Source organism: Pseudopodoces humilis, chromosome 5, assembly GCF_049639895.1.
Source record: "Pseudopodoces humilis isolate 2021_Gansu_Grassland_sample_001 chromosome 5, ASM4963989v1, whole genome shotgun sequence".
In the NCBI taxonomy this organism is placed as follows: Eukaryota; Metazoa; Chordata; class Aves; order Passeriformes; family Paridae; genus Pseudopodoces; species Pseudopodoces humilis.
This window is the reverse complement of record NC_142204.1, coordinates 13,471,057-13,493,762: the sequence shown is the minus strand read 5'-3', so window position 1 is coordinate 13,493,762 and position 22,706 is coordinate 13,471,057. Positions and strand designations below refer to the sequence as shown.

At 40.5% G+C, this 22,706-nt stretch overlaps 1 protein-coding gene across 3 annotated transcripts in view; it reads left to right on the top strand.

Moving 5' to 3' along the window:
• The first annotated feature begins 5,909 nt into the window (after window positions 1-5,909).
• Window positions 5,910-22,706, top strand: part of BMAL2 (basic helix-loop-helix ARNT like 2) — a 32,127-nt gene continuing 15,330 nt past the window's right edge. The window contains exons 1-6 of one of the 3 annotated variants that reach the window (XM_014260495.2): window positions 5,910-6,050; window positions 14,100-14,247; window positions 15,488-15,529; window positions 18,284-18,322; window positions 20,773-20,930; window positions 22,575-22,654. In XM_014260495.2, the coding sequence (XP_014115970.1) occupies window positions 5,990-6,050; window positions 14,100-14,247; window positions 15,488-15,529; window positions 18,284-18,322; window positions 20,773-20,930; window positions 22,575-22,654 (528 nt within the window). In that variant the 5' untranslated portion in view covers window positions 5,910-5,989. Of the gene's footprint in view, window positions 6,157-14,099; window positions 14,248-15,487; window positions 15,530-18,283; window positions 18,323-20,772; window positions 20,931-22,574; window positions 22,655-22,706 lie in introns of all 3 variants that reach the window. The other 2 variants (XM_088054823.1, XM_088054824.1) reach the window with 2 other exon arrangements.

The window sequence follows — 22,706 nt, the reverse complement described above, 5'->3', positions numbered from 1 at the left end:
TTCCCTTCCCTTCCCTTCCCTTCCCTTCCCTTCCCTTCCCTTCCCTTCCCTTCCCTTCCCTTCCCTTCCCTTCCCTTCCCTTCCCGCACCTTCCCGCACCTTCCCTTCCCTTCCCGCACCTTCCCTTCCCGCACCTTCCCGCACCTTCCCTTCCCGCACCTTCCCGCACCTTCCCTTCCCGCACCTTCCCGCACCTTCCCTTCCCGCACCTTCCCGCACCTTCCCGCACCTTCCCTTCCCGCACCTTCCCTTCCCGCACCTTCCCTTCCCTTCCCGCACCTTCCCGCACCTTCCCTTCCCGCACCTTCCCTTCCCGCACCTTCCCTTCCCGCACCTTCCCTTCCCGCACCTTCCCTTCCCGCACCTTCCTCCCACAGGAGACAGATGCCAGGATATTCCCCCCAGCCATGTGTGGCCATACATGAAACTGACTGGAAATGGGAGCAGTGATTCACTGGGAATGCAAAACTGCAACAGTTTTGGACACTTCATTTCCCCAATTCTACTTCTGACTTCACTATGTCTATTTAATACTAGTGAATGATCTGATAACAACTTCAGAGACTGTTTTGATCAGGACAGGGTGAAATCACTGGCAATCTAGACACACACCTAGATCTTCAGTCCAGCAGGCTTTCTTTGAGGTCTCCAGCTCCCATTGACGTCAGCAAAAGATCCCTATCTAAAGCCCAAAGAAACCAGGAACAAAGATGGTCTTCAAAGCAAACTGGTTGCTGATGCCATGCTTTGGTGTTCCTTACAAATGAGACAATGAGATTTCACTGTGTATACAACTCAGCTGGTTGAAAAACAGCATGTGGAGAGGAGGCCTTTTGGCTTCAAACACTGGTGAGAAACTTGCATGGCACTGCTGCTGTTAAACAGGACAATATTACCTGGCTTTTAATAACCACAATCAAACTAATGCCTCGAGGAAACTCTGCAAAATGTACAATTGATTTAAATGCCACATTTAGGCTCTCATTACGCACTCAGAAACTACCAGTTTCTGCCAGGAACAAAAAGGTTATTTCAAAACTGAAGATTATTTTGTTTTTAAAACAGAAGTAGCACCATCAACTCAAAAGACTTTGGGTTAAGAGACTTACAAGCAAGTGAATTATTTTGTGGGCAAAAACCTCGCCAGCCTGAACTCCAAAATGAAGCAGGCACTTTGGAAAGCATTAATCCTTTTGACTGCCTTTAATTTTGATAGAAAATCACACACTAAATTACCATCCTGCTGGCTCCAATACTGAGATTAAAGAGGGGTAGCAAGTAAGATTCAGATGCTCTTCTCAAGTTAAGCTTGTTTCATCATGCAAGGAATTTGTCTGTGATTCCCAGATGTCCAAGGCCAGAGTATATCCCTGTCACAATCCAGCTGGATACTGCAGAATATAATCCATGCTCCTGCTATTGTGCCAACACAGCACAGTTCATTGCTAGTGAGGCCTGTTTTGGTTTGTTTTTTTGTTTTTTTTCTGTGTGCTGTTTTTGCTTCTTTAAGGGGCTTCCATAGTAATTATTGAGCAAAAATAGTTTTAAAGAGTTTATTTTTACTACTGGCCAATGACAGTATGATTATGCTATTTATATAATTTTTGAAGCAAAAGACACTCTAATTTGGAGAATAACTTTTGCTTTAAAGTGACAGCAGATTTTACCCATACATAGACACAGAACTTGTAGCAAAGCCAGTAAATTGCTTGTGGTAAGAAATCTTAAAAGTAATCCAGTGACCTTCAAGCAGAATAAAACACAAATAACAGACTGAAATATATTTAAAAAAAAAAAAATTAATTCTTGTAACTAGATAACTTTATCGCTTGTCCTCCACAAAACCACACTTGATTCTGTAGTTTCAGCCATGTGAGATCACGGTCTGAGGGGAAACCATAAACATTTGTGTTCTGGGAGAGAAGGTTATGAAAAAATCTCTGTTTGTACTTACAAAGCTGAGTCACTTCAGTTTCCTGCTATTAAGTTTCAGCAGAAGAAAGTTCTCTGGCTCACCCTGAGCAGTCACCTAGGGATGATTTTGTGAGAAGTAACACAAGGCACCCTAATAATGGAGAATGACTCCTAGTGTTCCCTCTCCCAGATCTCGTCAGTGAGGTGTGTGTGGGGCCAGTTTGGCCCCAGCAAATACACAAAGAAATCCATATCTTCAGGACAGCATCTCCCACGTCCTGGGAAACAGCTAAGACATGCCATGCTTTGGAGGAAAAAAAGGAGGAATAATAAAGACACTTTAACTGCTCAGTCTCAGGCTATTATTTAACAGCCCCGAGGTTTGATTGTTATTTTTACCCCTTTAGCACGTTGTTGTATAAGTTGTTTGGAGAAAAGAGGCTATCTGTGGCTTACATAAAGAGTCCTGTTCCCTATTTTATTGCTGAAAGCTACTCAAGAGAAAGTGCTCACCTTAAAATGGGGCAAAAATATCAAGTGTGGCCTACTCAAAATCAGTGCCTTACATAAACTGGGATCCTGCTCTGCCAAGACTGGCGGATAACTGTGCTATAAAGACCAGTTACTGTCACGTATTAAAGGTTCAGCAAAGAGCCCCATCATCACCTTTGAATAAGAAATGAGTATAAAAATGATGTCTCAAATCTCTGTTAATGATTTGGCAGCGCTTTCTGTTTGTAGGAGTTATCCAAGTGCTGGGTGACATGACACTGACCATGGACGAGGAACATGACAGGCAGAAACACTGCCAAGAGACTGATCTGATTTTCTGACCTGATGCCAAAAACATCTGCAGTGAATTGCAACTGCACTAAAAAGTATGAAATAAAATGTGAATCAGGTACAGTAGTTCTGTTTCTAGTGAGTCAGTAAAAAAAATAAATTTAAATGTCCTCATTAATGTTCTGATGTGAAGAGAGATTGTATTTAATAGCTGTTTATCTATTAAGCTTGTTAAAACAGTTTTGGGGAACTATTTAAATGTTTGAGCTTTATAACAACCATCTTCAGCTTTCTTTGGTTCCTGAGTCCCTGAAGCATTTTCAGTCAGTGTGTCTGACTCACTTCTGAAATCCCCTTAACATTTGGGTGTCCACTGATGATGCAAACCTGGAGGAGGGAGCTCCCAGCTTCAAAACTGGGGCAAGACAGTATTTTAGCAGAACAAAAGATGATGTTTACGCTTCCTGGGAATAAATCTTTGAAAATTTTCTCAGTATCAGTTGTGATATATGAATAAAATAAGTGCTAATGGTTTTCTCAAAGACAGCAAGAGCATCTTAACTCCTGGTTTTTAGCTCTCCCTTTTGTTTTTTATTTCATTTAGGGCAGAAAGGGTTTTTAATTCCTTCTGTTCAATGCAAACTCTGCAAGACCAACTGAACCCAGCATGATGGAGATATACATACATACATACATACATATATATATATATATATATATAATTAATTGCAGTAGTAACAGTGGGATTACATAGAACATGAAGCTTTAAAATGAAAAGTCAGATTTCCAAGGGAAACAAAGTACCTTATGAATAAGTGTACATTGAGACTGTCACAGAAGCACCATGGGATTTCTTCAACAGCATCTCCAGCTGGGAACCATGATTCCCTGGCCTATTCTCTGGAATATTCTGTCAGAGCCATGCACCCACTCCTTCCACGTGCTCTAATCCTTGCGCTCTGCCACGGGCAAGATGCTGAGCTGCCCACTCCCACACAGACAAGGAGCTTCCACATCAGATGGGAAATGTGTTGGGAGCTTCCAATTATAAAAGAGGTCACAAATGGAGCTCAGGATTTCATCTGAGAAACTATCCTCAACATTATAGTTGGGAGTTCTTCTTCCAGATCTGAAAAAATTGATTCCTTGTCTGCAGCTCTAAAGACATAAATTTTAACAACTTAGATACTGACTACTAGAACTGATGATGAAAGAACATAATATTCTCTGCAAAATACTACATCTACTCTTGCCAGCTCCACATCCCCATTACTAATAACAGACAGGGGAAAGCCCCCAGAACAGTGGGAGAACACTTGCAGTAGGAGCTTTCTCCACACGTCACGAACCCTGTAGCTCTGACCTCACTGGTGAGCAGTACCAGCTGTACTTTAGGTTCCCTCGTACCCAAGTTTATAGAATCACGGGGTATTCTGAGTTGGAAGGATCACTGAAGTCCAACTCTTGGCCCTGCACAGACTAGGAGCATTGTCCAAACACTCCCAGAGCTCTGGCAGCCCTGGGGCTGTGACCATTCCCTGGGGAGCCTGTTCAGTGCCCCAGCACCCTCTGGGGGAAGAACCTTTTCGTGATATCCACCCTAACCCTCCCCTGACACAGCTCTCACCATTCCCTCAGTTCCTGTCCCTGGTCACACAGAGCAGAGATCAGGGCCTGTCCCTCCTCTTCCCCTCATGAGGAAGCTGCAGACCTGCTGTGAGCTCTGACCTCAGTCTGCTCTTCCCCAGATGAACAGACCAAGTGCCCTCAGCTGCTCCTTGTGTGGCTTCACCTCCAGGCCCTTCACCATCATCTCCATAACACTACTTTGGACATTCTCTGAGAGCTTTAGATTTTTCTTATATTGTGTTTCCCCAACAGAGAGAAGCAGCAGCTGTGCAGCTCATGGGGATGGCTCATGTCAGGATTTGTGTGCTTGAACAAAAGCCTCTTCCGCCACAGCAAGTGGAACTGAGCGGGCACAGGCTGTGCCAGCGCAGGGCTGGACAGCGAGACTGTCATGACTTCCTCTGTCATGTGGAAGAGGCATTACTGAGGTTCATATGCATTGCAGAGGTTTCATTTCTGACTGGCTCTAGTGGGAAATGGAATTGGAACACGCCAATCTTTTACAGGTGCACCTTGAAGTCTTTGTACAAAAGGAACACACCTCACTCACACCAACACTCCAGTGTGTGAACCAAAGCACCATGACGGGCAGGTTCACTCGAGAAGTGCATTCCTGGTACTGCCAAAACCCAGCTACAAGTCTGCTAACACAATTCGATACACTTGTGAAAGGTATCCTTACTTTATGCTACTTTGCACTCATAGATGTGACTGCTCTCTGACTGCTCAGAGAGGCCTTTGCCAACCAAAACTGCTCCAAGATCCTGATGCTTCCTCAGATGAAGCATCATCTGTTCAGCACCCAGAGAAAGGAACACCAGCCCTACCCAGCCCGGGGATGCGGGCAGGGCACTGGCCCGAGTGCTGACGAGTGGGGAATATGTCAAGATTAAAATTGTCAGAACACTCTTTCATGATCTTAAGATCCTTGTACATTTCCAAGCCTAACCAGCAAGAATGGAGATCTAACCATTGGAAGGGGCAGCTGCCAGCATCCCTTACTCAAGGACATCCTGGAGCTAACATATTTTAAGGATGTAGCAAATCAGTGTTGTATGATGTATCAAACAGATACAGATACATATCAGATGTATGTCTGTATGTACATTGCTAACTTGGCAAAATACTCCAGTTCTATGTGTCAAAAAGACCCTGCCTAGGTGAAGACGTGTAGAAGTCAGCTGCATGGGAAACTTAAATGGAAAATCCTAAACAATCCTAAAAGAGGTGCTGTGCTTAGAAACTTACTCTGAATTTCCGTATATAAATAATGGCATGAAAAGTCCGCTGGTAGTGCTTTGATTTGCGGTACTACCACAGAGCACCCAAGCTTGGGCAGCTCTGAAATAAGCCATCGGTGTGTCTCTCGAGTACTTGGCGTTGGCTGCACTTATAATCGAAGCTGTCGGGCGGCGGCACGCCGGGGACCGAGCCCGCTCTGGAGGGATTCCGTGAGGGACTCCGTGAGGGGCTCGGGCGGTGCCGCCATGGCCGCACATCTCGCGAGAAGCGGGGCGGGAGCACGGTGGGGCGGGGGCGCTGGGGGGGTGCAGCCCGAGCCCCCCCCCGGGCGCCGGCGGCTCCTCCTCTGCTCACCTCAGCTCACCCCCTGCATGCCGGCGGTGCCGGGGGCGCTGTGGAGCGGGGCACGGGGCCGCCCGCCATGGCCGAAGCAGGAGCGGGAAGCGCCGAGGGCGCCGAGGAGGAGCGGCGGGCGGCGGAAGGTGGGAGCGGGTCCGCCCCGGGAGCGGGCGGTGGGTGCCCCGTCTCCCTCTCCCCTCTCGCGCGTTGCTCCGTGCGTGGGGGGCGATGTCGGGTGCCGTGCGTGGGGTGTGTCTGCCTGTCTGTTTGTGTCTGTCTGTCCCTGTCTGTCTGTCCGCCCGCCTCGGTGATGTGGCACGGGCGGGTGTTGTTGTGGGGCTGGTGCCCCTGGGACACTGCCATCTTTCCGTGAGGGCGCTCGGGGCTGGTCCTGAGCCCGGGGCCGCTCCGGGGCCGCTCGGGTTTATGTCTAATTCCCGTTGGGCGCTACTCGCTCGCTGCTCCCGCTCAGTGGAGTTCAGTGGAGGTGCCTGGAGCGCCCACACGGAAACTCAGGATCACGGAATGGGGCTGGAAAAGACCTCTGGAGATGGTCCAGTCCCACCCCCCCGTGCCAAGGCGGGGTCACCTGGAGCAGGTGACACAGGAGCGTGTCCAGGTGGGTTTGGAATGGCCCCAGAGAGGAAGACTCCAGGCCCTCCCTGGGCAGCTGTTCCAGGGCTCTGCCACCCTCAGTGTACAGAAGTTCTTCCTCTCACTGAGGTGGAACTTCTAGTGTTTAGTTTGTCCATTGCTCCTAGTTTGTCCAGTCCTGTCACTGGGTAGCAGTGAAAAGAGCCTGGCACCGTCCTCTTGGCATCCCCTGTGTGCTGTACTGCTGTGACAGATGTGTCATCGTACTGATGCTATGTGCACTGAAAAGCTCTGTTTCTTTGTTTTTTAAACTTAGCTGTTAAAGCTGTTACAGTTGTAGTTCACTGTTTCTGGTACACACGTAGCCTTGCCTTCCTAAAACTCTGGTAGAATTTTTATTTTTTTTTTTGTAGGTAAACATAATTTAGTATTTAAGGTATAGTGATTCTGGCTTTTCTCTGTGTGTATATGTGTGTGTACTTGCGTGTGCCTGCCCACGCTTGTATGGCGACCAAGGTTTGATCTTTCCTTGTTTTTAATCATAAGTTTTTGGTAGTAAATCAGGGCTGGTTGTAAACCACCAGCTGCTTGTGTTCCTGTTTGGAAATGAGTAGGGTGCTACCCCTCTCTGAGGAGAAGGGAGTGTTTTGCACGGGCTGTGGGGAAACAGAAATGACCCAATCCCTCCTGAGCCATCACTGCAGTTCTGTGCAGTTAGCACCAATTCTTCTAGGTTTAGTAGTTATTTTCTAAATGTCTCTTGGGTTGTATGTATTTTAATGTATGTGGGGATCCTGGTTGTCTCAAATCTTTGACATGTTTCTGTCTGTGCTGCTTGATTGTTTAAACACTGTTGTAAAATTTTGTGGCAAATAACGTAGTGTTTGAAAACAAAGTATTGTTTGTGATTTTTTTTTTAGTAGTGTTTTTGCAGTCTGATAAACTATGCTTAAAACTTAAAATTTATTGTTTCTGTATCATGCATATACTGAAAGGAGAGAAAGTCATTAAAATGAAGAAACCTCCAAACACACAGGCATTTCCATTTACAAGTACATTTGGGAAATCAATGAACCATAGGTTTTATGTTTTATTGTGAGTTAAACCCCCATCCCTGCTTTCTTCTGCTGCCTGTGTTTATACCTGTTCTTTTAGTGGATTTTAAAGAAACAAGTTTTGTATTTCTTTGTTTTTAAGACAAAAGCATCTTAATTGTTAGTGGGATAGGGTCACATTAAACTTACCTCCCTAATATTTTGGGGGGTTTTTTTGGTTTTTTTTAAACTTGAGTGTGCGCCTTATTGTTGGTACATTTGCACATTATGAAAAACAAACTCTAAACTGGACAGTTCACATCCAAGAATCAAATTCATTGTAAGAAGAAATAATTTGGTGGGTGATTTTGGAAGCAAATCATTGGGAACTTTTGAAAATTCCCTGTTTGGGTTGCATGGCCAGCTAAAACAATGGAAGTTCTGCAGCTGACTTGATAGGAGTCAGCATTTTGCAATCATATGATTCCAAAACTTACAAGAAAACAACTGTCCACCATTCCTCCAGGAATATATAATTGGAGAGGATTTGTGGTTTGTTTTTTGTTTGTTTGGGTTTTTTTTTGCAGAAATGAGCTATGATATATGAGACTCCCAATTCCTATCAGTGCTTTATACCTGGTGTGAACATGGAAGTGCCTAGGAAAGCAGGGTACCCTTTCCAGGCCTTGGGGAGGATCTTTTCATTAACTGGTTCCTGCCTTATTTTACTTTTTAATACACTAAGAGCTTTGGCTAAATATTTGGTGAAATATTATTAAATTTTAAAATCTATTAAGCAAATGTGTATTTAACTGGTAAGTTGTGATTCTTGACTGCTTGTCTTCCAGGTGATGAAAATAAGTAAAAATAGAAGCAGAGAGTAATCACTTGCCTGTGTTATTATTTGATTTAAATGTCCATAATTCAGAGTGTTTTAATTTTTCCTTTTTTCATTTTGTGAGATTAAAACCAAATCCAATGTTCTTAACATAGAAGAGTTTATTCTCTGGATGCTGTTGTTCATAAGATGCTTTCATTACTGAATTCTCTGTATCTTGCTACTGCATTACACATACTTATAAAAATTAGGGAAAGAATAATCTGCTTTAGTTCATACATTTCTACTATTTACAGAATTTCATTCCAAAGATTGTTGTCCCAGTTTTCAATAAGAGGTACTGTAGGTGATGATCTTGATGCCAGACTTGCTGTAAGTAGTTTGAAGATGCTTTTCCATCGCCATTTATTTAGTTTAAAGGTTTAAACTAAATAAATTCAGAGAAATATTTAGTACAACTCTCAGCTATGTGTAGAAAATATGGTTCTTTGTTTTATAGGTGTTCAGATGTGCAGGACCTTAAACTGATATCACAGAACCTGTAACTTTCTTTCTCATGCACTACTTATGTGTGTAGGCTGTGTGTGTTGCTTTCACACTCTCTAATGAATATCTGCAGCAAGAATTCATTAAAATAAACTAAAGTTTTAGAGAAGTAACTCCACAGTAAAATAAAACAATTTATATGGCATGGAGTTATTTGCCACTGTCAGTGTGGAGCTATTGCCCCTTGTCCTGTCACTCCAGGCCCTTGTCAAGAGTTTCTCTCCATCTTTCCTGTGGGCTCCCTTCAGGCACTGCAAGGCCACAGTGAGGTCACCCCAAAGCCTTCTCTTCCCCAGGCTGAACAATCCCAATTCCCTCAGTCTTTCCTCCCAGCAGAGCTGCTCCATCTCACATCCTAAAAACAAAAACAAAAACAAAAACAAAAACAAAAAAACAAAATACAAAAAAAAACCCACAAAAAAAACCCCAACCAAACAACCCCCCCCAAAAAAAACATGTTGATTGTGACAGAACTTTACAATCTAAAAGGAACTGCTCTGGCTGGGCTGCACAACCCTCAGGTACCACTTCATGCTCGCTTCTACCAGAATCTGGAGGTCTTCAAACTTGGCAAAGCTCAAATTCCTAGCTGAAGGGGTTTGTGCATACCAGGTACATACCTTTGGAAAATACACATTTTTAGAAGTCTGTGGTATCTGTGATCTTAGAAATCTGAATTCAAAGCAGCCTTTTTCTTCTCCTTTTCTTTGAAAGTATTTCAAAATAGGAAGCTGGATTAAAAGTCCCTTATTTTTGGAAAGGTTGTGCCAGTGTTAACACATTATTAATTTAGTTAGCTGCAGAGCTGCCACATTTCTCCAAGTCTCACTTATTCCCAGACTATGGAAAGTGTCACCATAAGCTTTATAAATGTACTTCTTCAATGACATTTTATTTCAAGCCCATTTTGCTGTAATATCTTGGTAGCTGAATTTGGATGTTCTTTTTTAAACTGGCTAAATGAGAGCTGACTGACAGCCCTTTTAATTAATTAGTTAATTAATACTACATGACTTTTATCTTCCTGATGATTTTTGGATTGCTAATATGTATCCTCTATACCTAGAGAGAAAAGCTAACCTTGCTGAGCGTGAGTGGTCTTGAGGTAGTGCATATTTAGGCCAATAATTTGGAAAGTGTGTCTTGGGCTTGAACTTGTTGCATGTGATGTAAACAGGTGCTGTCTGTGGCTGTTATGTTTTAAGAATTGTGTGATATTTCTGTACTTGGGGTGGATTTCATCTCACTTATCTTTAGATGTCCAAGTCTGAGGCAGTTTCTTTGGTCCCTGTGTAATTACTGACTAGGGATAGGCACTCTTGGAGTGTATCTCATCTAGCCAACTGTAGGAATCTATTTTAGATTGAGATGAATCACCCTAGAACTGTTTTATTTCATCTAGCCAAATGTAGGAATCTATTCTGGGGAGAGATGAATCACCCTAGAAATGTCTTCCTCCCTCCAAGAGGGACCAGAATGGCTACTTCAGATGTGGACATCATTATTGGTTCCCATGAATCTCCCTTTTTATGGCTGGTGGAGTTTGGCCATAAACCTTTTCTAAAAGCTCGTGTTTGCTTAAGAATTGAAAACCTTAAAACTGTTGGTGGGGAAAACAGCTCAGGAATGTGGCATGGGATTAGAAAGTACTATTGTCAGTAATTAGAAAAATGTGAAGCCTCCCCAAGCCTTGTTTCTCGATGCATTGCATGGGATTGACACGGAAACTTTGCTGACACAGGAATATGGCTGCTTTTGTTTGTCTTTATATCTCCTCCCAAAACAGCTGTTTCATGCAGCTCCTTTGCAGTTGTTCCCTTCTTTGCCAGCCCCTTGGGGGCTCTAATTATTGTTTCTTTTCCATGCAGAAAAACACAAGAATAGGGGATGCTCTTGTTATGAGAAATATATATTGATAACCATCCCTTCAATATTTTGTTTGCCCGATTATGAAATACACTAAAATAAGTGTTGGACTAGCAGTTTTTTTCATTTCTGATACACTTACTGGGAAAGAGCTATTTTCCATATGTATTTGTGCTCTTTGGGTGGTCTTTGCTTATTCAGAGAGGGAATGATTCCTGTGGAGGAGTTCCTGTATTATTCTCATTATTTTCATATGTCCAAGTGTGCATAATACGCTTTTAAAATAATTTTGATTTTTAATATAGATAAGCATATAGGCTTAATGCTGAGAGACAGACATAGATTATAATAGAAATGTATTTGAGGAACTGTTCACTTGCCATTAAAATCTGGTTATCTGTATTCCAGGGCATTAGCAATGGAACAGTAATAAAAATGTCATTTCTCAGCTGGAATTTTATTTGGCTTGCAAACCAGACTAGTTTAAGTAAGTTAAGCCTTTAGGGTGGTAAAACAAAACATCTCTAGTTGACTTAAACTGTTTCTAGTAGTTTTAGAATTTACTAATGATTTCGGTTTTATAGAAACATCAATTTGTAATGAAGATGTGTCTTTCTGGATATTATTTTTCATGAAGCAAGTGTGCTATGAAATTGGGCATTATTTCATTTTGCTTCATGTATGTTTAGAGGTGTTTGTTTTGATGTCAGTGGTATGAAAATAGTCACAGAAAATGCAAGTATAGGGAATTCAGCCAGATGCTCAAATGACAGTTAAAAATATAACTTTTTCCAATCATAGAAGCCCACCCTGGTTATTGGGGTACATTATCTGTACCTGTTAAATCCTTTTGCCAGGTCTCCTAAAGTGGTGTAGCCAGAGAGGGAAAGAAGTCTTCCATCACAGCCTACACAAGACTGGGACACTCTCCAGGGAGAGAGTGAGCACCCTGGAATCACCCAGTATAATGATGGCTGTTATGGAGCCCTCAGAGATTATTTTCCATCACCCTTCCTGAAGCTCTCGAAGCTGCCTTGGCTTTAGGAGCTGTTTCTGCACACTTCTTGCTCAGTGAGTGATAGGTATTAAAAAGATGTTCTCTCTTCTGTTAAACTCCACATAATCACTGTTCTATCATGCTTGGTTGTTCTGAAGCTTTAAATTTATTTCTCTATTTGTTTTCTTTTCCATTGTTGATGGGGGTTTGGGTTTGGTTCATGGGTTTTTTAAAAAAATATATATATATATAAAGATTATAAGCTGCATGCTGAGCATGTCAGGGATCAGTACAGATTCTTAACCTTATATTCTTGTCCAAGATCAGCCACCCATCGGACTGGCATTTAGTTTGTCCCAGGGATAGTGTTAAGTATTTCATTTATCACCTAATAATTGCAGTGTAGAAGTTCTTAATAGGTCCCTGTTACTGGTAATCCAAGCATATTTTGTTTTCTCAGTTAAGAATAACAAAAATGGGTGTTGTTAGTAAAGGAAGAATAGATAAGTGCAGTATCCAGAATTTGTTTCTTGTGTGTGAGGGGAAAAACATAGCTGTTTAATAATACTGAAGATAAATTGGAAGACCTGTAAAAGAGGCCTTGGATTTTGTTCCTTTAAAGGGAAGTGTTTGGAAAGCAGGCTGGCCATCTGTGTGCAGAGCAGTATTTAGGTCAGTGGGTCTGTGCTGTCCTGCTTTGTTCCAGGATGAAAGGATCAGTTGGGCTGAAGGCATTCTGGTCTTGAAACCATGTAGGTTGCTGTTTAGTAAGTACTCTTTTATGAATATTCATCAAGACTGATTATACTTCAATAGCTTAATCAGGAATTATAGGATGCTGTCACCTGGACAAATTAAAACTGCTCCTTTTAAATAAACAGTTCCTTTGGATCCATCAGCATTTTTTGTTTGTTTTGGAATAGTGTAAATAACAAATATAAAACAATTTTAGTTGACTCATCATAAAAATATTTCAGACATCTACCACTGTCCTATATAAATACTTACAGTATTTATTGTGTAGTTTCTTTTAATATATTTTTAACATCCCTAATTGTGATGTGTATTTGAAATAACTAGATTTTTTTTCTGTTGCAGATGTCCAAGGGTTGTCACTTACTTGTCAAGTATTTGCTGATTCTTTGTTTCCACCTCTTTTTTTGAAACTTCATGTGTGACTTAATGAGTTAAAGAGCTTTCTAAAATAAAGCAGGGGCTGACTTTGTGTTGTCTGATTTGATAGAGGGAGGATTAGTGGAAGACCAGGCAAGCTGTTGTTGGAGTATTAGCCTATTTTCATTTAACTCTCTAGAGGTGTATTCCAACACCAAGTGAAAACCTAGAAGGTAATTTTTCTGTTGTGAGATCTATTTACATTTAAGGGGGAAAAAAATACCATTGGTATCCTTGTTTTACACATTTCTACATTTTTGCAAACAGCACAGATGCTAAAAAAAAGAGAGAAAGCTCACAGGAAAGCATCCAGTTTTTCTTCTTGCTGGATTTTCAAAGTACTTCTCTTGGTTTTTGGTCCCTTAAATGACATCTCTTAATCTCTCATCTGTCCCCACTGGCACATGAAGCCTAAAGGAGTTCCTGCATTTGCTGAAGCAGAGTTAATTCTGGCTCTTTGCCTAAACATCAGCTGGGTGATTCTTTGTGATAGCTGTGTTGAGGCAGAAAAACAGTGTAATAGTGCTTATGTTCCTTGAGACTGTTCTTCTTTCCCAGTAGGTTGCTAGGATTTCTTTGGCTTGTGACTTCTCTTCTGTCCTTCCCAGAAACAACAGTTTTCCTTAAGAGGAGAATTGTGAAGGGAACTTGACAAGTTTTTGAGACTCTTCCAACTTCTATGACAGATGTTCTCTGTAATTGTGGACTTTATGTCAGGAATATGATGTTAGCAACTTCCATTTTTTGGATATCCCACTTGATTAAAATTCATAGTTCACAATATATTTTTAATGTTTATTTAGTTTGAGCCACAGTGTTTTGATCTGCTGACAAATGGCACAGCTAGTGATTTTTGCAGCAGGATGTCTGAGGTGCTGGGGGGTTTAAGTGCAAAGGTTGTGTGAGAGGAGAGCTGGTTTATATTGCCTTGGTGTGTTGATTGGCTGGGTGAGATCATTGCAGCACTGTGGGAGGGTGGTGCACTCTTTGCTGGACTTGGCTTTGCAACTTGCAAGCAGTGCAGCCTTGGTTTTTGTGTCAGAGACACAGAAGCTACAGACAACTTTTTGTCACAATGAGGATGAGAATGGACGCACAGTGATGAAGCTCTTGCTGGACACCGAGCCTTTATTCTCACTGACAGATAAATTCTCCGTGGATGGGAGCCCCTGCATTCCCTGCGGAGTGCCCAGCCTCATGAATCCAGTCACTAAACCTGCCACCACCACGTCTTTCAATGCTGCTGTGCCTGACATTCCAAGGAAACGCAAGGGAAGTGATTCTGATAACCAGTAAGTGAGTCAAATCTCTTTGTGTCAACCTAAATCTGAGGCATTTATCTGATATTTATGCAGTGTGGTCATTGTCTTTCCTTTCTCTTTTCCTTCCACCTTTCTAATCCTCTTTCCTTTGTTTATTACCATTATATTTACAACGTCTTCCAAATGTATTCTTTGACAGTCTCCAATTATTAAAAATAGAAAAAATAATCTTTATGTCTAAGTGATATATGTAGGATCCTGTAATGCCTTTTCCTGGCCTGAAGTGTCCAGATAATGTGTCTCTAATACTGAAATTTCAATCCTAATTTAAGTTTTTTTTTCCTTAGTCTTTGCCTACTAGTAAAGGCAAATTCTTAAGTTGCTTGAAGTCTCCCAGGAACATAATAGAATTTTACCTTCAAGCATGAAACAAGATGACAGGTTAAGTTTTTTGATCTAGAACTGCTGCTTCAGTGACCAGAGCAGCCATTTCCTTAGATGTGGAGACAGACCTGTGACCTAAAAATGGGGACTGTCCTCTTGTCAGTCCTAGTGCTCAGTCTTTTTAAGTGGGTCATACTTGACTGCTGAGGTGACACTGTCAACTGTTTTGTCCTGTTATGTAACTGCCAAACAGATGCCATTTAACTAAAAAAGTGAACTGTTCAAAGCTGTGTAAATCAGAAGTAAGGGACACAAGGCACTACAAGTATCTCCAAACTAGTGTGGAAAATCCATGCTTTAACAGGTGGGGAATAGGAGATTTACATGTATTTGTGATTATTAAAGCAATTTCTTTAATCACTGTGTCTTCCATATGTAGTCCATTAATCTACAGAGTGTAGCTGTACTGTGGGTGTTGATGTAATTGTCAACTCGGGGGTCATGATCAAGCGTATCACGTGAATAACTGAAAACTCCAGCAATGTGTTAGTTTCTGGGAAAAAAAAAAGTGTCTCCATTATTTTTCAGTAGCACTTGTTGATTTTTATCTGTTCAGTAAAAGTGTTGGTTCCTCAGTAATGTTTCCCTGAAGTTTGGATCTCTGATAAAAAATATTAATGTCCAAGTTGAAAAAATAATTTTAAAAGTACTGGCATATAAGAAGTAGTAACTAAGTTCTAAGATTAATAATCTTGCTGAAGAGAACCAATCAAGTGGATTAATTGATACCATTGAAATTTTTCTGTGACTTTTCTTTTTTGGTCTATCAAGTCATCTTTTTATGCTTCAAACTCCATTTTGCTTACTTTATGACCTGTTTCTGCAGGGATGTTTCTGCAGTTGAAGTTGATGGTGATCTTCAGAAAAGGTACTTTTTATGAATGAATCCATTTCTGTTTTGAGTTCTGTGAACTTGTCACACTTTGCTGTTTGGCAGGATGAGCTGTGGTTCCTTGAGGAGTGCTTCATCCCAGTGCAGGTGTGTGTACAGCACAAGGGGATCAACATCCAGCTAAGGAACAGGATGGACAGTTCCATCCAATGTTAAGGGTTCCTGATAGTTCTTTCTATGATGATGCTCTGCTTCCAGCTCTACCAAACTTGTTAGTATTGAAGTTTAGAATGGGAAGGAGTGAAAAGTACAAGTTCAGTAAGAAGGCTTAGGGAGGTGGAGGAAAGCTCTCATATTCTTCCAGGCCTGCTGAATGTAAACATTTTTGTTTGGTTGTTTTAACCTTTTAAAGTGCTTTTTAAATTAGAACTGTAATAACTGTGTTAAAATAATGCTGTTACAAGGTGGCTGTGCAGCATAGCAAACCCTTTGTGGAATAGATGTGCCAGGAGGGTTACATGATTACTTTGTTGCATTTTCTTTTTCTGTATCTTGATACCTTACTTGGGTAATACTTGTTTGTAGGGAGCCATACAGTGTTTTTATAGAATAGGCTGTTTCACTTGGAAGGGACCTACAATGACCATCCAACCCAACTGCCTGAGCACTTCAGGGCTGACCAAAGGTTAAGGCATGTTATAAAGGGCATTGTCCAAATGCCTCTTAAACACTGACAGGCCTGGGGCATTGACCACCTCTCTAGGAAGCCTGTTACAGTTTCCCTACCTTCTTGGTACAGAAATGCTTCCTAATGTCCAGTCTAGACCTTCCCTGCACAGCTCTGAACCATTCCCTTGTGTCCTAACCTTGGATACTTGGGAGAAGAGCTCAGCACCTCTCTCTTCCCCTCCTCAGGAAGCTGCAGAGAGAAGGAGGAGGCCTCAGCCTCCTTTTCTGCAGACTAGACAAACCAGGAGTTCTTGGCCGCTCTCCAGAGGACATTCCTTCTATCCCTTTCATCAGCTTTGTTGCCTTCCTCTGAATTCATTCAGGGACCTTCCCATCTTCACCAAACATTGTCTCACATTTTGGGGCCCAGAAGTGCACACAATATTCAAGTGAGGACACACCTGCTCTGAGGACAGCAGGATAATCACCTCTTTGCCCATCTGGTGTTTGATGAGCCCAGGATATGGTTTGCCCTCTGACTGCCTTAAACTGGGCCTGTTGCATCCAGCACCTCCAGGTCCCTTTCTGCAGGGAAGTCACTCTTTGGTGCATAGCTTAAAGGGTGGTGTAAAAATCTTTCTTTGGGGTTGAATTGGTTGTTTCTTCGTGAATTTTTTCCATGATGCTCATGATGGAAAGTATGACTAAAAAAACCTCCTTTTCTGCCTTTAAGCATTTGCTTCCATTTTAGAAAAAATGGGGAAGTATATTTAATAAATCAATGGAGAAAGTAGAGAAAAGCTGCTATTCTTTATTTTTTCTGATTAATACCCATTCTGTCCTTTCTAGTACCAATTAAATATACCCACACGATAGCCACAAAGTGGAATTCCACCCTCTGTTCGTGAAGTCAAGGTAGTTTTAATTTAGCTATTCATATCAGCAGCACCACAGCTGTTAGGACAGAGGCTATAAAAATCCATTGAAGGCTGGGACAGATTCCTTGAGCAGCAAATTTGTGCTAAATTTTTTCCCTAAGTGGAGCTCCTGAGGGAGAAAGTAAGTTAAATAATAGGGCACATGCTGCATTGCAGCTGGTCTGGCTCCTCCTTACCTCTTCTGTTATGGTCAGAGAATGTAAATTCAGTTGGAATTCACAGTATATGGATATTTCTGGTAAGTTTCTTTTAAAATTGAAGGAAAATATTAGTTATTGCTAACCCATCTAAATTGGAACCAATTTCAATGAATGAAAGTCTTGGAGTATTGTGAGTCAAACCTTCTGCTGTGTCTGGGTTTATCAGACTGTCTAGAAGATTGCTGGGGTCCAGTGAAATACCAGATTCTGCATTTTTAATTTGGTTTCTGGATCCTCACTGGGGTCAGTGCTCAGTTACAGGTAGCAGCAGCTTTTGGCACCTTTCCTCAAGCTCCAAGGATCCTCCTGCTTCTGTTTACTTATGGGAGACATCTGCTGCCTGCTTGGCCTTTCCTCTTGATCCTCATGGTACCAAGGCCATAAATTCTTCCCAAAGAGTGGGGAACAGTGCAGTGCCATAGGGAAAAATGAGCTTGTTGCCCTTGTTTGAATCATCCTTTATAGTTTCCTGTTGCAGAGTGTTTATTGTGCTGCAGACACTTATGACTGTGTTTCATTTACAGTTTTATTACTTTATGACTTCCCAGTCATTGCTTAAGTTTTTTGGTTTTTATTAAAATATAAACTAGGATAGCTTATTTTATAATTTGACAATAAGATAACTAGAAATAAAAACATAAATAGATAATCTCTCATATAAAATTTGAAACAAAAAAATAAAATCAAGTCTAGTCTTGAATTATTTGAATGTTCCAATAATAATGTTGTCTCCAGAATGAAAAAGGCCCCATAATTATGAAATCTCCCTTTAATATGTTCACACAACTGTGAATATTGCCAGTTGTGCTCTGGTCTCTTTCTGTTATGCATCACTTGCTAGGTCAGTTATGATTTAGAGATTTTGTGGGTTTGTTTTTGCCGGAGCCACAGTTAATTTGTAGCATTTTCTGGAATTTGTGGGAGGAAAGAAGTGCCTAGTATTAAATATGTAATGTAAAACCCTGTATTTTTTTTTTTTCTAGGAGTGAAGATGAAGAACATGTTAAAGTAAAAGATTTCAGGTACTAATTTTCAATAGCAATACATTTTGTTTGTGAATACTGAGATTCACAATAGTAAAATATGAGTTTGTGGGTAATATTCATTAAAACTATCCAATATTTTTCCCTGCTACTATCAAACTATCAAAAACTATCAAAGCTTTTCCTTTTCCCTACTAAATGTATAGTAATTTTTAAAGCCTCCTTAAGGGTTTTATTTGCTAATAATTTTGATAAAAGTTACTGCAGGATATCTCAGATGGTTTAGCAAAAACATACGGTTGAAGTTTTTAAGGTGAGAATTAAATGCAGTACACCCAAGTCATGTATAAGGAGCTGATCCTTCATCTGTATGAATTTGAGAACTGTTTTTTCCAGATTTGTCTGCTTCTGGAAGTATTTAGAATTTATTCCACATGGAAGTGGATTTGGCTAAAGCACAACAAAGATTTCTTTTTCTAGAACAAGCTCTTATATAGGGAATTATTCAAGTTTCACCATTGAACTTTGAACTCATATAAACTGAAATTCACCTAGAGCACTTGCAAGATTTGAAATGTTGTGTGACCACAGTTCAGCCAAACAAATAAAGTACAGACAAGCCACATAGTAAAACCAGAGCTGTGCTGTAAAGTCGATTTAAAAATAAGTCTCTCACTTTTCCCATGAGCAGAGATGTCAAACTAGAAACACATAATCCACTCAGCATGCTGTCAGAAGTATTATTTATATAGTATGCTAGCTAGTAATTATGAAGTGTTCCTGTAATTGAAACAAAATTAAAGAAACTAAAATGTTCCAAGATATATTTACAGTTTCACGTCAAAATTATCTTTTCTTCACAGAGTATCCCAGATTGCTCTATATGATTGTTGTACATTGCTTTAATGGCTTTTATGTGATACTGTTAACTTTTTTCCCTTACTTTTTGGTGCATTAGTTGGAGGGGGAAAAGAATCAGTACAAAGGTCTCTGGAGGTTTGCTTATCAGTTATCTCCTTGCAGTATTGTCTGAAGCTTATCATGGAACCTGCTTTTTCTCCCTTCACCTTTGTGGCTGGGGCAAGCAACAGAAGGCTTTTTCAATCATCCAGTCATCCCCTGAATTTCTGCACCCACCTGTTCAGTTTTTTATAACTCCTTATTTACTCTCAGAGATGTGGAAGGTTGTTCCCTTTCCTGGAATACTTGTATCTTCCTGAGGTTCACAGTTCAAGGAGCATACACAAGATACTACTTGATTGTTCCTGCCTGACATAAAGGAAGAGTTGGGTGAACCCATAGATCTGAGCATAACTCAAAAAATTAAATCTAAAAAAAGGCTGTCAAGAGAGAAAAGTGCTTGGCAGAGTGACCCAGAATTAGTTGTGTGATGAAGGCATTTATTGAAAAGAAAAAAATTAAAATAATAATCAGGTAGATCTTCAAAAGTGTACTTTGTTCTTTCTCAACAGGCCAGGTGTAGTTAACTTTATTACCTTTAATAGCTTCTGCTATTGCAGAATATACTGTTGCAGTATGCCTACAAGAAAGTTTTGGAGATCAATTAACCAAAACTTATTCCTCGTTTTGCATAACTATACTACTGTGTTTGGCCTCAATCAGAAAAAAAAAAATCATCTGGGTTATAATTGAGTGGCTGGTTTGTCTTCTGGGAAAGGAGGAAGAGAGTGAGTGAAACTATCCTTGATCTGCTAGAGGATGTGATGATATAGAGGGGAGGGGATGGGCTGAAAAGCTGACATAGTGCTCTAGAAAGAAGTAAAGAAAAGGTGACCTGAGCTATAAATGCACTTGTGATGTGCAGTCATGTGCCCTAGAAGTTTTCTGATGAAAACTGACAGAGAAGAGAAGCTCTTTCTGTGGCTGAGTTCTTGACAGGCTTACCAGGAGATGAAACCTGAGACAGCCTTTCAGGAAAGGGGAAGCTTTCTGAAATAATTCTGGTAATTTACACAAGGCACAGCTTTTTCTTTCCATTTCCACTCCATCTCTTAGAAGTGTGTGGAAAAGTAATGTTTATTGCTGTGGGTTTTTTTAAAAGGCAGCAGAATGAACATCCCATCTTACACAGGACAGGCAGAGATGGGAGCAGGAATGTCTTTCATTGATTCCCAATGACATCAGGAGTTCTCTGGGATACACTGAGGTGTCCAAGTCATCACTTGCATGGCAAGAAGGTCACAAGACCTTAACTCATAACTCTTATAAGTCTTCATAACCTCTTGTTCCTGCTAAATATAATCAAATTGTTGCTTGAGATATCTCTTCTCCTCAGTATTTCACATCATTACTTGGATCTTTTCATCTTTGTTGGAGTGAGTCCAGTTCAATTGTCCAATACAAGTAGCATATGAAAACTGTTTCAGTGCAGTAGTACTGGTGACAGTTCCATTCCCAAAATGGAATTGAATATTTTGGGGAAAATCATGTGTTCTACATCACTCTTTAAAAATCATTTTTCTTCTTAGAGAGGCTCACAGTCAAACAGAAAAAAGAAGAAGAGATAAAATGAATAATTTGATAGAAGAATTGTCTGCCATGATACCACAGTGCAATCCCATGGCCCGAAAGCTAGACAAACTCACAGTACTACGGATGGCTGTGCAGCACCTGAAGTCTTTAAAAGGTGAGTTTAGGGAACATCATCCTGTATTCTAGTAGGAGCTATAGTGTGTATCTCCCTGGATTTTAAATAAATCAAGAGTATTTTATTTTATATTTCCTTACTGTATTTAGTTCCAAGTCTGCTCCTCATTTAAATGTACATGTCTGTAACTGTCAGAACTTAATTCTAAATTTTTGCTTAGTATAGCAGAAAAAAGCAACCCTTCAGTGTCCCATATTTTCTGTCTGCTCAGGGCATGCCTTGCTCTTGGATCACTCCTTGATACTTTTTAGAAAGTACAGGAGTCAAAAGGAAAGTTGCAAGACAGAACATACTTCAACAGAACGATTTTCATTACATTAAAATCTGAAAAACCCTCACGTGTTAGAGAGTAGCAAGAAACAGAAACTTCTGATAGCCTCAGTCAGTGAGCAAAGCTAATCATGGATCTTAGGGAATGGTTTAGTGTGGGGATCAACTCAGGAAATATTCTTTGCTGTCCTTTTGCTATTGCTAGGTTTTGGGATTCTCCCACCCCCCCACCCCCCAAAAATCTATCCAAATACAGGTTGCAGAGTCTCAGTTGCACACAATATTTGGGGAGTTTGGGCACCACTGTTTCAGAATAATAATTTGTTCAACCCTAAGCAAAGATCAAGGACCCTCTGCATTGCAAGACCCACTGATTATGAATAAGCAGGTCTAATGAGAACCTAGTTAATTTTGGGTCAGAGAAGTGTAGAAGATTAATTATGTTGCTACGCTGACAGTAATAGAATCATGGAATGGCTCAGGTGTAAAGGGTTTTGAGGGTTTTCTAAAGGCCCAAGCAGACTGAGAGTTTTGCATGGAGAAATAAAGTGACAAACCAGCAGGGCAGTAACTGCTCTTGTAGTTTAAACAAAAAATCTTCAGCTCAAGCATTTGTATTTTAACAGGATGCGAAAGCTGGACTTCACCCAGCACAGTTGTATTTACCTCAAAACAGAAGGTTTAAGAGAATACAAGATACTATGTGGAGTTAGAGTGAATGATGAAATTGGCTGAAATGTTCAACTGTTAAAAAAAATGTAACAAAAAAAATATAGAAGTTTAATGGATAAAAGTGTAATGGACAAAGACTTATTTTATAGAGTTCTTGCCATGGGTGCTAGAACAGTACATGCAGTGAGTCATTCTCACTATATTTAGTGAGACATATGATTTAACTACAATACTCTGGTTTTTTGATTGCTGGCTTTACAGTATTAATGAAACATTATTAATGCCAAAAGATAATTGATAATACTGGAATTAATCCATTTCAGCAAGGAAAATTTAGTTAAGAGGTCTGAAATATACTTATGAAATATTTCTAGAAAATTCAGTTCTCATAATACCATTTCTCTAGCAGTACAATAATGATATCTAAGCAGAAGTTTCCTTGGTTTGTATTAATAAAGGGAAGAAAAAAACTGGTTATGTGTTTGTTTTCATTACCAGTGTATGTTTGAGATTTGTTTTAATTTCATTTTTAGAATTTCTAGAACCTTGAATTTTTTTTTTTTAATTCAGCTGTTGGGGTCATAGAGAAATATTCTGAAAGACATAACATGTATAACTCCACTAAAAGTGAATTTAAAATATAACTTTTGACATGATCTCTGTGGATCATCCATTTTCCAGGTTCCAGTAGCTCCTACTCAGAAGTCCGGTATAAACCTTCATTTTTGAAGGATGATGAACTGCGACAGTTAATCCTTAGGGTAAGTGGGAGGAAACTCTCAGATAAATCATGTCCTTGTTAAAGCTCGAGTT